This window comes from Pogona vitticeps, chromosome 15, assembly GCF_051106095.1.
Source record: "Pogona vitticeps strain Pit_001003342236 chromosome 15, PviZW2.1, whole genome shotgun sequence".
In the NCBI taxonomy this organism is placed as follows: Eukaryota; Metazoa; Chordata; class Lepidosauria; order Squamata; family Agamidae; genus Pogona; species Pogona vitticeps.
In genome coordinates, this window is record NC_135797.1 from 1598269 (window position 1) to 1613994 (window position 15726).

Consider the following 15726-nt stretch of genomic DNA (forward strand, 5'->3'; position numbering starts at 1 on the left):
CTCAACATCCTTCAGCCTAGGATTTGCTGGAATCTGGCCAAAGGATTCTGGGAGTGGTGGTCCAAAAAAGGGGGCAACATTTCCAGGCCCTAGGAAGAAAAATAAAAATAAAACCCAAAGGGGAAGCTTCCATGTAAATGCTTATGAAAGCCGTGCTTTGTCCACCAAAGCAAGAGACACCAGTGGACGCCAGTCACTCCTATTTCAGAGATGTTATGAGTCCACTCTGGGTTTTAGTCGGCACTTTATAGACCTTCTTCACTGTGTTGAGCCTGTTGTATTTTGGAGAACAGGGTTCAGCACCTTGGAGAGTGTCTGCAAAGCCCCGGGGGGGGGGGGCAGAAAGGACAGCATCCAGGAGCTGGGACTGGATCCAAGGAGACAGGAGAAACAGACTGAAAGAGAGGCTCTAGAGACAGAGGGAGGGAGTCACTCAGAGACACAACAGACAGGATTGGATGAATCACTCCCTCAGAGGCACAACAGGCCGCCTCATATCTCTGTGGTTTTGCTGTGAATTACAATGATGTTGGGAATCAGCTGTCCTTTAACTTCAAAGCATTTCCAAGGTTGGCAGAAGTCAGGATCTGAGATGCAGGAAAACTGTATATATATAAATGACTTCTATATATATACAATATATACAATATTTGTCTCCCATACTTATATAGAACTCTCACTTCAGTTTTTGGCACTAAATAACCAGATACAAAACGTTAAGAATGAAACCTCCAATCAGGATGTGGGGAGTGTGTGTGTGCGTTTAATGGCTGGCCATTGACAACGCCGTCATTCCTGGTCTTTCATTCGCCCTAACGACCAATGATAAGATAGAAACCCTGCATCGCGCACGGACCATTAAGCGTGCATTGATTTCCTTTCCGCCCTTTCTCCTTCCCTACCCATGCGGAAGGCTTGAAAAAGGTGGCAAAGTGGTCCAGGGTCCCACCGGAGAGACGTTCTTCAAGGGCCCGTTCCTTTCGCGGTGAAAAGGCGCCTCTCTGGATGCCCTCGGAGGATATCTGCAAAAGGCGGCTGCTCTTTATCCACCCTCGCTCCTCGCCTCGGCTAATGGGCCCGTTGGGGACTGGCCGTGAGAGGTCAAAGGTCAACTCGCCCCCCATTTTACAAGGCCCTCATTTCCAAGGAAAGATCTGGATGGGTTTTCCTGAGCTTAATCACCCATTCTGTGCTAGCAGGCAGTATCTCTGAGCATGCACAGAGTTCATGTCGTGGCTAGGCTTCCTGAGTGCAACCTCTCCTCGCCTTGCAAGGTGGTAACAACTTTTCAGACCAAAAGGCCGTCTAGGCTTATTTTCAGTGGAGAGTCTGGCGGTGCCATAAAGACTTCTTTTAAAATGAATTTTTAGCAGGACAAATACTGTATTTGAAAGCCACAGATGCCACAATGAGCGGGTGCCACAGGACCTTCTTAAAACCGAAATGGGCAAAGTGCTGCCTGAGAGTCCTTTTCCTGGCCCGCTGGCCCCCCCATAAGAAATAAATTCCAGCCAAAAAGAGGGGGGGATTTCTAGTCCTCAGAAGCTTCCAGGAGCTGCAATTTACTTTTTGAATTATCCAGACCTTCACCACCAGGATTACCATTTAACACAGAAAATGCCAATTTTTCAATACCTCAAGTCAACATTTGTCCGCTTCTTCTTTAGTCTTTCCTCCCCCTCATTTCAGGCTATTTTCAGATAAATATTGCTTCCCCTTCTCCCAATGGGAAAGATTTAATAGCAGGAAGCCACAGGAAGCACACAGCAGGGGCTGCTTTTCCTTGGGGCTGATGCACAGCCCTTGGTCATCAGAGGTAGACTGGTTTTGTACATGGAGGCTCTGCTTTGATCTTCCAGCTAGAACCGAAGCTAGGATTAACCAAAGCTGAGCACAGAAGTGCCCTTTTGAGCACAGCTTCCTCAGGGCATTCAAAGGAACGGGACTCATGAAGGCAAATGGACTTCACTGTGTGGCACACATTGTTAGTTATTTAAATGACCCTTTTATTTTTATTCTTTTTTTAATGAAGTGCAAGGAATCAACTCTCTACATGGACCGAAAATACTTCCCTTGAGGTAATTTATTTAAAACGGACTTGGTCAGTTCAATGAAGAAGCACTCTTCGCATGCTCAGAAACACTACATGGGTTTTTTAACGTTCCCTTCGGCTCAAAAGGAACCATCACTCTGCGCATGCGCAGAAAGAAGCTTGTTCCACGAGCCTTTTAAAAAAAATCTACTTTTAACTGACCCACTCCGTCAGTTAACGTAATTGGGGCACGATCCTCCCTAATGGCTACTCTCATTGGTCCGCCCGACCGCTTCCTTCGTTTCTATTGGCTCAGGTAGACGCCCATCTTATTCCAACGTTTCCTTTCTGCTTTGAAATTCTCCTCCTCCCACGGGAGTTTTCTTTCTTCGGCTCCTAAGAAGCCATCCGGCTGGTCGGCTTCGGTACAGCCCGCCTCCTGAGTTTGCCCCGCGATGCGATTGGTGTGATGCCCCCCCACGCGCACGAAGTGGGCGGGGCCAACGTTGGAAAGGAGGCGGTGGCGGAGGAGGCCATTTTGGCTCTGCTGTGGAAGTGACAGGAGAGCGGGGAAGAGGGCTCCCGAGTAGGAGCGCCGGCCTCGCCTGGCCCCAGCGCGCCTCAGCCCTCGCCTTCCTCGGCCCAGCGGCCTGTTCTCTCCCTCGCTCCGCCATGTCTGACACGCTCGGTGGCGACGGCCGTTCGGAGGAGGCCGGTGAAGAGAAACAGGTGAGGGTGGAAGGCCGGGCGGGGAGGGCGAGAGCGCCCTGGCTCCGACTTGGGTGGGAAGGGACGAGGGAGCTTTGGTTGGTCCGCTTTCCTGCCATTCGTGGCAATGCTGCCTTCCGATTGGCTGCTTAGGAGCCATGGCCGGTGTTCATTGGTCGTCTGCTTTTCCCAGGGCGGGCTTTCCGGTGTTTGGGACCGTTGAGACCAAAGAGAGTAGTAGGGGAGAAAATTAAGCCGGAGACGTAACGCAGCCTCTTCTTCCGGTTGTAAAGCGATCGAGGTTTGTATGTTGTTTGCGGGGTGGGCTTGGGGGTGGCAGGGATGCGAAGTCTCTTGCCCCTTCTTGGTAAGTGCCTCCGTCAGAGAGCTGAAAAGGTTTCGTTTGGGACCGAAGAGTCAAGAATGACTGATAGGGTTAAAGAATCTGCCTCAATACTTGGCATCCTTCGTGGACTACAACCCCCATCATTCCCCACTGAGGTCATTACATACATCAGAAGAGCTTCACGCTGGGGAACGCTGCTGTGACAGGGTTAAGAAATCCCCTGCGGATCTGGGTGACTGGCAAGTTGACTGTGTTGCTTAAAATAGAGGATGATGGAGTACTGTCCCAGAGCTTTAGTTTAAAAATGTAGTCCCGAAGACTAGTTTTAAAAGACCACTAAGAAATCTGCCCAGTGCATGGTGCGTGTAGTCCTCAAGGTCTCTTCGCTTGCTGAGGGTTAAATGCATGACAGGCACAATCAGTTCTGCCGTGTTAGTAGATGGTTCTCATGGGTACACGTGTGTAGGCAAAAAAAAATTGTGTGAAACTAGTCCTACAACACCCTCTGGAAGGGAGGAGACACAGAGAAGAGGGCAAATCCTTTTTTGCCTTCAGTTTGTGCCATGGCTGACAGAATTCACTGGTGTTCTCTCAGGGGGTTCCCCAGTTGCACAGAAGTCCTGAAATGCTCACTGGTGTGTCCCAGTGAGCGTTTCAGCCGAGGGTTGTCAGCTGAAGAACTGCACAAGGAATCACCACTCGCACACTTGAGTTTGGAATGGAGTTGCGTCTAGGGAAAAGGGCCCCTATTTCTGCACACTCTTGCTGTGAATTGGGGCCATGGCTGACCAGATCTGTTGGCATCTGGCTGTGGAGCCAGAGGCTGGGAGCTCGATTCCCCACTGGTCTTCCTTGACAACAGCTGGACTTCACGATCCATAGGGTCCCTTCTGGCTCTGCAGTTCTAAGATGATGATGATGATGATGAGGGTACTGTGCAAGTGCTGGCTGTTGCCTAGCAGAGAAACAGCGTCTTTGTTTTGCTGCTTTGCCAATGGTAGCACCAAGTCCTTTGCCCTTTGAATGGGTGGGTCTCTTGCCTGCAGGGACAAGCCAAGAATGTCTTTCAAGCATGCCAGATTTTCCAGCCCAGTTGCTGCTGTGTGCCTAAGAGGACTCTGAGGAGGGGCTTCTCCCTGCTTGGGTCAGAAATTCTCGTTTGCCTCAGGTGGGGATGGATGCAGGATGGCTGCAGGGATTACAGAGCTGGTCCTGTCATGTTTGTTTGTAGGCACCTTTGTGCATGGAGGTCCAGCCCTTGCTGTTGTTTTATCTCCAACCAGGTGACTGATGCCTGAGACTGGGGTTGTCCTGCCTGATCCCGGGCTGACTGAGCAGTCGCTCCTCTGTCTGTTGGCTGCAAGGGCCACAGACTGGCATCGTTGGTGTCCAAAATGGGGGATGTGCCACAGAGTGTTGGGCTTCCTCTGGATATGAGTGCCTGTTGTGGTTCACTGCTGAGCAGCTCTCTGCTTTCTCCCTTTCTTCAAGCAGCTTTCTCCCACCTGGTGCCCTTCAGACGTGTGATGCTTTGGGTGGGCGTTGTCATTGTGACACAACTGGAGGATGACAGTTTGACGAAGGCTGTACTAGAACATTTCTGGGGACCATGGGAGGGTAAACTGCCACCCACCCCGCGAATCTCCTAGGCAACATGGCTACTGACCACACTGGCCAGGGGATTCTGAGAAGTGTCCCTAGGAGTTTTTCTCATCTGTTTTATTCTGTCCAGGAGAACTTGCCAAGATTTCTGACAGAGGAGCTTCCCCCCCCCTCAAACCTTGCTGGCTGAAGTGTGAGCTTGGAGACTTTCTCTGTGTAAGGCCTGTGCCTTCCCTCTGAGCTGTGTCCTCTCTCTGGCTTGTTACCGCTGGAGAGCAAATACAAGGCCTGCCACTTAGACAAGCAGCTCAGTCAAGAACTTGCTGTGATTCTGTAGCAGAGATGGGTCCCATCATTGCACTGAGCCCGTTGGAGGCTCTCCTCCTTTTAATCTCATACAGGCTCTGGGTCCTGTTCTCAGTAAATATGTCATGCCCATCTATGGTGACTAACAGGAAGCCTTCCTCCAAAGCCAGACTCTCAGAGCTAGGAGAGGGGGCAGTTGATGGACATCCATCAGGCATGGCTTACTCAGAACTCCCAAATAAATGGCTCAGAACTGTCATCTGTGTCCAACTCTGAATGGCATGATGCAAGGCTGGGCAAAGCTCGCAGTCGTAGTGGTATTTAAGGCACCAAGGAGAGCCAACAGGGCATCCGCCTGGGCAGTAACAGGACAGCTTGAGTCAGTCTCTAACTTTGCCACCCTGTAAACACAACAGACGAGTAAGGTGAGATCAAGGTTGTGCGAAAGAAAGCTGAGCCTGTTTGATTATTGTTATTTTAAAGGGAGGGAAAGTATCTCATAGTGCTGATCCTGATCCTTAATTATAAGAGCCTTTTTGGCCTTTACACCCAGCATGTAAGGGCTGTGGAGTTACTGAAGCGATCTGGGGAAGCCTGGATAGTTCAGGCTGTTGCACAAGGCCTGCTGTTGAGAAAGCTGTAGCATTTTTTTTTCTCCAGCCTTGCCATGTGATGCTAGACAGTTCATAAAATTGGTAGAATTTAACATGGTTACTCACATCTGAAATCTTGAGTCTTTGTTTTTAGAGAATCCAAGTTTCCAGCCCTTATGGAGGTGGCAGAAACTTCAGGAATGCTGTGTATCCCTGCAAGGGGATGGGGGTTAGTACTATCGCTGGTTGTTAGTGTTTATTCTCCAGGTTACCTTGCCCAATTTACACTTGTAGGCTTCACCTTCTATGCCTGCTTTCATTTTTGTTCCCTCACGTCTCACTCCTATTTTCTCTCCTTTTTTTGGAAAATACATTTCTTGTTTCATTTTCCAGGGGATTGGATTATCTGTGCTGTGGAAATAAGATAAGTCATTTGTAGCTTTTCAGTTTAGATGGGAAAGTGATGTCTTGAATAGAGAGGTGAACAGAGAGAGAGAGACATTTTGCTCCTTCGCCTACAGTGACAGAACTTGGGATCATCCAGCAAAACTAAATGGCAGTGGACTGAAAACATTAGAATTGAAAAGAGCTTTATGTAGTGCTAGAAATGTGTTTAAAAACATGGGGATATTCCATTCTTCCTGCCTGTCCTTGTCTTCTGTGAGGGACTCCAGGCCTTCAGTTATGGGTCTCATGATCTCCTTGCTAGAGACAGGAAGGTTTTCCAGGGTGGGGAGGAAAGGTTGCTTTGGTTTAAACTGGGAAGGTTACTCTCGGTGTTATTTAAAAAAAGAGATGTTTTGCAGGTCTGGTTCTTCGTCATGAAAGTGGTGCCTCAAGCAACAGAATGGCTGGATCTTTATTCACGAGCTCTGTCAAATTGCTGCGCCTTGTGCAAAAGCAGAGGGTCAGAGCAGCTTTGCCTGAAGGCCTGCGATGGCTGGCTGGCTGAACGGGCGCCTGCCCACCTGTGTCCCCCGAGCGGAGGCTTGTGCTGACGCAGCAGCGCCAGCCCACTCTGCCGGAAAAGCTATTCTGTGTTATCCCACATAATTCCTCCTCTCTCTTGGCATTACTATTTTTATTTATTTTGACTTTCCTCTGAGTCATCTCCTTTTTTCAGAGTGCTGCCCACAATATAGTGTGGCACTCAGATGCTGCTTGGTGATTTACAGCATTTCCTGTGGATGAGGTATCTTTCTTTCTCTTCCTTTGCTTTAACCAACTCTTACAGTAGGAAAGACTCCAAAGGATTGTGCAGGGCATTCAGTTCCAGGTCCACATGCCAGCTTTCCGTCATTGCAGAAACGTCTGGCCTTCCACATAGGTTTGAATATGCAAGCAGTCTCTGGAATATTTTGACACTGAAAAACCAGGCTGCATTGACTGAAAGCACCACCAAGCCAACCAAGGAGGGTTCTAACATGCCAGCAGTTACACACGGACACAGACAGTTGCATCACATCCTTAGCTGCACGGGTGCAGAGAGGCAAATGCACATGGTACCTTCTTTCATCCTGTTCTGCCTCAAAGTACCCGAACGTTCCCCCGAAATGAAGACCTAACCTGAAAATAAGCCCTAGTATGATTTTTCAGGATGCTCGTAATATAAATCCTACCCCCAAAATAAGCCCTAGTTAAGTGAAACCCCGCTCTCCACCCTTGTGCAGCAACCAGAAGGGGACAGGACTGTATTTGAACAAATACAGATTGTTGTATATGAAAGAAATAAAACATCCCCTGAAAATAAGCCCTAATGTGTTTTTTGGAGCAAAGATTAATATAAGACCCTGTCTTATTCTCGGGGAAGCACAGTAGCTACACGGGAGTGGCAGTGCTGGGGAGATCTGACCACTGTCCCCAGATGCTTCCATTCCTATGCCTTTCTCCAATCTAAGGCTGGCTGGAGGCTGCTTCTGCAAGAAAGGTCCTATAAGCCCACCAGTCCTGTCCGACCTTGCTGGCTGGTGTGGGAGTTATAGTCCAAAACCACCTGGAGGGCTGAAGTTGCTTGACTCTACCCTGTTTCTGAGCTCTTGCATTCTTCCAGGGATTAAGTTGGTTTGCTCTTTGTCCCGTCCTTGAGGAGAGCCATAACAGCCAGGTCTGTAGGTGTCCGAACATCCGTTTCCCCTGCAGAAAGGGTGAGGACCCATCTCCTTGCATTATTTTTACCAATTGCCCTTTGGACGTCTCCTGGCTGCGTCCACCTCCAGGCCTGTCCTGACATTCTGCAGGGCTCAGTCTGGCCACACTACATGGGTAGTATCCAATTGCTTTGCAGCATTCAGAGGGCTTCTATCCTTTTCCCTGTATTCCAGCCTGCTCTTATAAGCAGCAGTCCTTGGCAATCTTCCCTTGGCAATTTTCAAGTTTAACGTGGGTCAAGAAACAAAAGTATCTATTCCAGTGTTTCGGAATACAGGAATTAATTAGTACAGGGAATACTCGGGAGCCTGAAAGATTAATAACTAAAATGTATTCGGCAGAGAGAGGGATATGTTAACAAAATGTCTACGTTGGCTGAAAATTCTGGCCGCAATCCAGTGATGTACCTCAATGCCTGATGCCATCAGGATCAACATGGGCACCTCAGTCTTGTGTTTTTTTTTCTTCCTGGTCCTCTTATGTGTCATCTGTGCTCACTGGTATCCCATACAGAAGACTTCCTGGTCTGTTTATAGGTAGTATGGAGTCCCATGATCAGCTCTGGTCTTCTTGAGTCAGTGAAACAACATGTGTGTGTGCAGGGAAGAATGGTTTATGAGTGGGTTTGCCTTGGAAAAATTTCCTCCATTTGAAAACAAATGAATTCTGTTTGAGGTTTCATTTGGTTTCTTGACAAAGGTGCCAGGTGGGTACGAATATATTCATAAAAGGCAGCTTTTGTCCCCACCCCTGGCACACAATTCAAGAAAGGTGATGAACGCTCAGAGTCATTGGCAGAAGCTGGGCTTCAGGTGGTAATGCCACCTTCCAGCACTGTTAGTGGTAAAGCTGGCTCAGAATGGCTTTTGGTGTTTGAGATGGATTGGGGACCCACTTTGAAAGGCTTTGATGATCTGTCACATACTGGAGAAAGCTAAGGTGATGTTGTGGTGAGAGTGTTGGTCTAAGACCCAGGAAGCGTGGTTTCCAATCCTGATTTCGCTGTAGAATCTCATTGTGGGAGTGGCAGTGATCAACCACTCCTCTGACATGTCGCACACGTTACTAGCCTCTGTTGTTGAATTCCTGCTTGCATTTTCTTTCAGGACACGCAAGAGAAGGAAGCGGTCATCCCTGAGAGAGCAGAGGAGGCGAAACTAAAAGCCAAATATCCGAACTTGGGACTTCAGAAGCCTGGTGGCTCTGACTTCTTGATGAAGCGACTTCAGAAAGGGGTACAACTCATTTATAAACCCTAGAGGCTTATGAGAAGTGATTTCTGTCAGGGAGGGACAGGTGTTGTCTGCTAGCCAGGGTAAACCAAATGCACAGTTTCCTATGGATAAAGCTCAATGCTCAGGGTGGTGTAGAGATGGGTTATGAAGAGGGGAAGCTTGTTTTTTTCACCACCTGGGTAGTGGCATTTAAAAGGTAAACTGCTCTGCCCAAAGAGCTGGGCGGTTGGTTCGAGTGGACGCGTCCCGGAGCCAAGAGATCTGCACTGATTTGGATTCCTGCCCTGAGCAGGAGGTTGGATTGGATGGTCTTTGAGGCCCCGTCTAACGCCATGATTCTACAATTACCAGCCTTCCTCAGCTTAGTGCCCTGCTATGCCTGCTAGCTAGTTTGGGGAGTAGTTGGGGGTTAATGGGCATTGTAGTCCAGAGCATCTGAAGAGCACAAGTGTCCTGTGACCCACCCAGGTGGCCAACTGTGGGTTCATATTGTGGGTTTTGGGGAGCAGGAGTAGGTTGGGAGAAAAGCTTTTCCATCCTTTACCCAGGGACGGAGGAAATGCTCACCCGTTGGCCGTGAGAATAGTTTGACCCATTCCTGCCTTTGAACCCAGAATGTGGTCTATGTGTTTTCTGTTTTTAATGCCAGATCCCAGACCCTGGATTGGCCCTTAGAGGGGTTAGGGTGAAATGTAGGATGGCGGTTTTCTTTCCTTCCCTTTTCAAAACCGCGGGCGTCTCTCCTGCACTGGGGTCTTTCTCTGCGTCCTTGTCACCTTATGCGTACAGCAGCAGCAGTCACTTGTTTTGCCGCTGATTCCAGTAGCCAGCCAGATTACTCATCCAAAAGGTGGTGGGGGAGTGGGAGGAATCATCATGCAAACAGTTGCTTGGCAACTGCTCGGCTCCCCCCTAACGCTTTAGGGTTATGGCGGGTTCCCTCCTACTGTCCCTCTCAGGGAGGGATGAAAGGTGTAGGACAGCCTCCCAAAGAGTTCTGGTTTTGCTTGGTGGGCCAAATGGGGCGTGTGTGATTTGGCCTGAGCTTGGCTGAAGTCTGCCTGTTGCCAACCTCTACTCTAGATCTCACTGGCATTCTTTCTTTCCATCTTCCAGCAAAAATACTTTGACTCCGGCGACTACAACATGGCCAAAGCTAAAATCAAGAACAAACAGCTGCCAACTGCAGGAACAGATAAGAACCTGGTGACGGGTGATCATATCCCTACTCCGCAAGATCTTCCACAGAGGAAATCCTCCCTTGTCACCAGCAAGTTGGCAGGTTAACCTGCCTCCTGAGGGTTTTCCTTTTTCTTTTCTTTCCCCTTTCCTTCCCCTGTCCCCTCCTCCTCCTCCTCCTTTTGTTTTGGGATTCTGGTTTTGTTTTCCTGTTGTTTCTGTCACGCAGTTGAACTTTCCTATGTCATAGGGCTGGGACACACAGAACTCTCGTAGCCCCTGGAAATAACGATGGTAGTCAAAACCCGAGACGCAGATTCGCAGTTTGGATCAGAGTTTTCTTGCAGCCAGCAAGGTGTTACTCTTTGGATCGTCCCAGGTCAAACCTGCTTTTCTCTAGCTTGCAGTTTCTCTGTTGTACAAAGAGAAGGAAAAACTTCAAAAAATCTGCCTGGCTTGTTCTGTGTTGCAAACTTATGAAAAGGAGAAGGAGGGGTCAGCCTGTGAGCAGCACCCAAGGGAGCCCAGAAACCAAATCGCATGATTTAAGAATTGGAACAAAGTTTGGGATTTATAATATCTCTGAGGGGGTGTGTGCAAAGGAAGCTCAGTGTTTTTATCCCCTTGTTGGTGGTAATGTGTGTGTGTGTGTGTGTGTTTTTAAGTGTGCCACTGCTGAGGAGAGAAAAGGGCTTCAAGGCTGGCCCAAGAAGGTGTGACAGCTTTGAGAAACCAGTTAGCAGTTTCTCAAGCCACGCTCCTCCTCTCTCTCATCAGAAGAGAGCCCTGCTGGTTTACCAGTTGGTGCTTGCTGCCCCACCGTGTCGGATCCCAAACCACAGGATTTCCACAGCCCTGTGAAGCCGACTTGTTCAGAAGTGACCCTGGTGTCAGTTTTCTTCTTTAAATGTCAGTTCTTAATTGTTTACCTCACCCCCCCAACCCCCGGAGTTGTTTACAAGTATACAGCAGAGGCACTCAGTAATGAAATGAATGTGGTCAGAGAAGTGATAAGGGAGTGGCAGCTGTGTAAGAGAACCCCATGAGGCATCGAGTAGGGTCTTGCCACTGAACCTTATCTATGGTCAAGCATCTGAAAAAGGGTTCTGGTGACAAGAGCAGATTCTGTTTTATCAAAATTTTAAGATGGCTCGCTTTGACGATTCATTTTGACTGTGACCAAGCGGCAACCCCCCCCCCCCCCATTTGTGCCCCGATGCTTTCCGTTAGCTGTGTTTGGCCCTTTCACGGTCTCATTTCCATACTTCCCCCAAATCTTTTCCCGGTGTGATTCACACATGTGAAAATACATAATCCGTTCTTTGCATCTCCTGTGGTGCTTTCTTGGTTTTCAAATGGGCAAAATTTTGTTTATTTAGCTATGGTGGGTTGCCACCCAAATCATGTCCTTCAGAGTGAAGTCGGGCTGGCTGTCACAGAGCCTGAACCCATTTCTCTTCCTTTTGGCACTTCCCATGTTTTTCCCGGCAGGAGTTTAGCTGTTCTCAGTTCTTGTGGATGAGGAAAATTATGCCTTTGGCTTAGGGTGCGGTAAAAAGGAGCAAGTTTTTAAGATGTTTGGAATGCTTTGCATAGCGGTGGTTTCAGAAAAGCTGAGTTCCTGGTCGAAGAATGCCCAAGATAGGAAGATAGTGGTGCACAAAACATTTTTAAAGGGGGCATCGGGTCCTACACACATGCAGGTGTTCCTCAGAAGTTTCTTATCTAAAATCACTGGCCTACAATAGCTGGCCAGACAGAAGGCCTAATTTGACTCCCGTTGTTTAGTCATAAAACTGAAGCACAGACAAAGAAACTAATTCCAGAGTGTGGAGAACAATCAGTGATGATTAGTCTCTTTGGGCTTGTGAAGATTTCTGTAAAAGTTCTTCAGATCATTTCCTTAGGGGGAAAAAAAGGCTCTTCTTACTTTCTGCCTTCTCAGATTGGTCTTTAGTTATATGAGTCACCCTGAAGGAGCATTGATACCTTGACTAAAACAGTCCTGTCAACTCCTCTGTACTATGAAGGTTTTCACTACATGTGGCCATGTTTCTTGCAAATGTAACTTTGTGCCCCTGAGGACTAGAAACTTAACAATTATCATTTCCAGGAATGGATTCCAGGACTAAGCTAAGCTTTGGCTTGAGATCCATTCAGCTCACCATCTTAGAAACTTATTTGGTGCTGCTTCCCAGCTCTACCTGCCAGTTAGCAGCGAAGGTTCAAGACCTTCCATTAGGTGTTTTGGATTATGGTCTAGAGGGCAGGCTGACACCATTGGCCTCTCTCCTGGGCAAAAAACAAGCCTGTTTGGCCCAAGAATCTACCTTCAGTATGCACAATTATTTTTCTGGCTGTTGGATTAAACTTCAACAGTTCTAAGCCAATCAGATGGTTTGGGCTAGTGATGGAGGGAAAGAGGCACCTTTGAATTTTATTATCTTTTGTTTGGAGATTTTCAGATGAACAGCGCAACTGTTCGTTGGTATTTTTGTGTGTGTCTTTTGTTTTCAAGGGGGAATGCAAAAATCTCACTGGAAAAAACAACTAAAGAGTAAAAAAAATGAAAAAGAGTGATTCTGTCGCAAGCTGGCAGAAGACAGAGTGAGGTGATGACTGTTAAATAAGATTGCAAAGGTGGATGTGCTTTCCAAGGCCGTGTGTGCTCACATACTCGTCCGTTCATTCATCGTGCCTCACTCCATATCTGTCTTCCTTCCAGGTTCCCTCCAAAAAACCTTGCCAGGGGTTCCTCCCTTAGATATGTACTAGTTTTCTCTTTTGTCAGGCTGCAGGCCATGAGTCTTCCTGGTAGAAGCAAGGGATAAAGGGCGGTGGAGCAGAGGTAAGGGGCTCCAAAATGAGATCCCGGAAAATGTAGGGCAGGTGGATTGATCCATAGATCAATAAACCAATTCTGGCTGTTTCCCCCTCCGTCAGGAGGTTAAAAAAACAAACAGAAAGCTAATAGGTCATCATTGCCCACTGAAGGGCAACCCATTCTAAAATGTCCTGCCTGACAGCAAGAGCAGCCTCTCTCTCCACTCCATCAAAACCCTGTGCAGAGTGACTCTCCTTCCCCTCTGACAGGGATGTGTAGCTAGTGCTGGAATCAAGGCCAGGAAGACGCTACCCAAGTGTGAGAGTGGTGTGCTCGGAGCCTTGAGTAACTTATGGTGACTTTATACACAAGCCACTCTGGCCAGTGTGGGGGTTTCCCATGGGGTTGAAGGGTTGGTGGAGCCTCCAGGGCAGAACATTTCAAGGCAACGGTGGCCGGTGCCCCTCTCGGGCTGAGAAGGCAGGTGACCAGTGTGGACGGGAAGCCAGCGCCAAGCGGAGTCGAGGGGAACCTGGTTCAGGTTTTGTTCCCCTCTTCCTTCTTTCCGTTGATGCTGCTGTACAGCTCCTTAACATTTACTGTCTTAACTGCATTAAAGAATAGTCTCGGTTTCTACGTGATCTTCCTCGATTTTGTACCACAGGGAAAAAAGGGTCTTCTAGCACTCCTTCTGGCCTCTGAGGTGGGGCTCTAAACCTATCTGCTGATGGATGGTAGCTCCACTCCAGATCCAGAGGTGGACGTTCTGTCTTATTTATTTACGTAGCACAGACCTGGCTGCTTACAACACTACTACTAATAATCACGAGAAGAACTCCACTTATTAACAAAATAATTATTTTATCTGGATTATTTCTTCCCTTGTATTCTGATATTTCTTAGAGCTCTCATCTCTTTTTCTGTCACATTCAGGTGCCCTTCCTGGCACATCTGTTCAGTAGATCTCACTGTGAGGGCTGAGCTGGTTGCCCGGGAGGTGGACTCTTGGTTGGTTGGTTTGCTTTTTCACAAGGCTCCTCTTCTTCTTTCGAAGGTACTCCTGCTGCTTCCCAAATCCTTCCTCCTTACAAGTCCTTTGAGCCTTCGATGGCCTCTTCAACCATTTCTGCTGTCTGTCCCAGCCATACTGTAAATAGATATGAATCATATATATATAAATATATAAATATATATAATTTTGTACATCGTCTTCATCTCTATCTTCTAGTGTTTGCTTTTTTTCTAATAAAACAAAGGTGGCAAAAAAAGTACACCCCATCACCCAGAAGAGACACCTCCCCCCTCCCCCGGCCACCACCCTTCGCCACCTGCGCTTGCCTGCCACTGACTGTCCGTCGGCTGTCCTGTTAAGCCTTCATGCAACAGGCTTGGCATCTAAAGCTGCTGTTTTTTTGTGGGGAGGGAGTGAATTTGTGTCCTCCGGTTTTCTTTGGGTGTTGGGCCGTTCCAGATGTTGTGTTGTGATCGAAGCCGAAGGAAGAGAGCTGGGTGTGGAAAATTAACTGATGACTTTTTGGAAATAAAATAATCCTTGTCTTAACCTATAGAGTTGATGCTTTTTTTTATTATCCCCTAGATTGCAGTTTGGACCCCTTGTGGAGTGGTCTGGTGCAATCTGTTTTCCAGCAATCACACAATTGTACAGGGAAGTGTGCTCCAACCTGACCCTGATCCATGCCCAGGGTAGCCATTTCTGTTCCAGAGGGTAGGGGTCCTAGTTCTCTCGGCCAGGCTGAAGCCATTCTCTGGCAGATGGAAAAGTTGCTTTAAGGGAGAGGCCTCTGTGTGCAACTTTGCAGTCCTCTGATTTGCACCCTGTGTGGCTAATTGGAACACAGATCTCACAGAGAAGGTGGGGCAGCAGCCCCGTTGGCGTCCTCCTTGTGACCGGCAGAGGGCAGAAGGAGCTTTCCGAACCGGGCTGGTAGCCTGCATGCCTCGCTTCTGACCAGGGGAGAGGCCAACGTCAGCTGGACTTTGCTGTGCATTTTCCAAAGTTGAGGTCATCGTGTTCTGTCTGGAAAGTGTGGGAATGCACCCTCAGACAGGGGAGGGTGCTGAGGATGGTGGGAAGCCTGGCTCCTGCCCAGCTGGTGTGCTGGCTTTGCAACCTGGGTGCTGGCGAACAGCGTGGCTGAATGCTTTGGAAGCCTCTCTCGTTGCTCCTCCGTCTCACCTTTGGCGAACCTGGGGTTTTCCCCTCTCACTTCAAAACAGATTTCAAAAACAAGCACACTTCTGGGAAGTCTCTTTCCTTGTCATTTAAAGTCAGAAATGGCAACTGTTCCTTCCAAGCGCCCCATGGGCCACGTTGTCTGCAAGGTTCAGGGAATCCGTGTTTAAACGGAAGCCCTTCCCCATCTCCACTTAAAATTTGGACGTGTGAACCTCCTAGGCTGTTTTAGCCAAATCTCCTTTGCAGTTTGTTCCTCACTGCTCCGAAACATCCATACACACACCGATACCTTGCTGTTTGAAGAAGCTCTTCATTAAAAAGCTTTTCCAAAAAGTCTATTGTATATAGTGGCAGCGGTCAGTTGTTATATTTTGAAGGCCAGGCTTGGATGGGCAGTCTTCTCTGCGCGTGTGTGTTTTAAAAATAAATACTCTCCTGTTTGCTTTTGAAAACTTAATCACCGTTTTTCTTTTCTCCAGGTTCTTTCTTGGACCCTGTTATTAACCTGGAGTGTGTCATGCCATCATGGTCGGCTGACTCAGGCCTGCCGGAAGGT

General features: G+C 48.2%; 1 protein-coding gene across 3 annotated transcripts in view; it reads left to right on the plus strand.

The window, feature by feature from the left end:
- ENSA (endosulfine alpha) overlaps window positions 1-14534 on the plus strand; it is a 64372-nt gene extending 49838 nt beyond the window's left edge. For 2 of the 3 annotated variants that reach the window (XM_078382199.1, XM_020798157.3), the window contains 2 exons: window positions 8842-8970; window positions 10087-14534. In XM_078382199.1, the coding sequence (XP_078238325.1) occupies window positions 8842-8970; window positions 10087-10257 (300 nt within the window). In that variant the 3' untranslated portion in view covers window positions 10258-14534. Of the gene's footprint in view, window positions 1-2527; window positions 2762-8841; window positions 8971-10086 lie in introns of those variants that run through there. The other variant, XM_020798158.3, reaches the window with a different exon arrangement.
- The last annotated feature ends 1192 nt before the right edge of the window (window positions 14535-15726 follow it).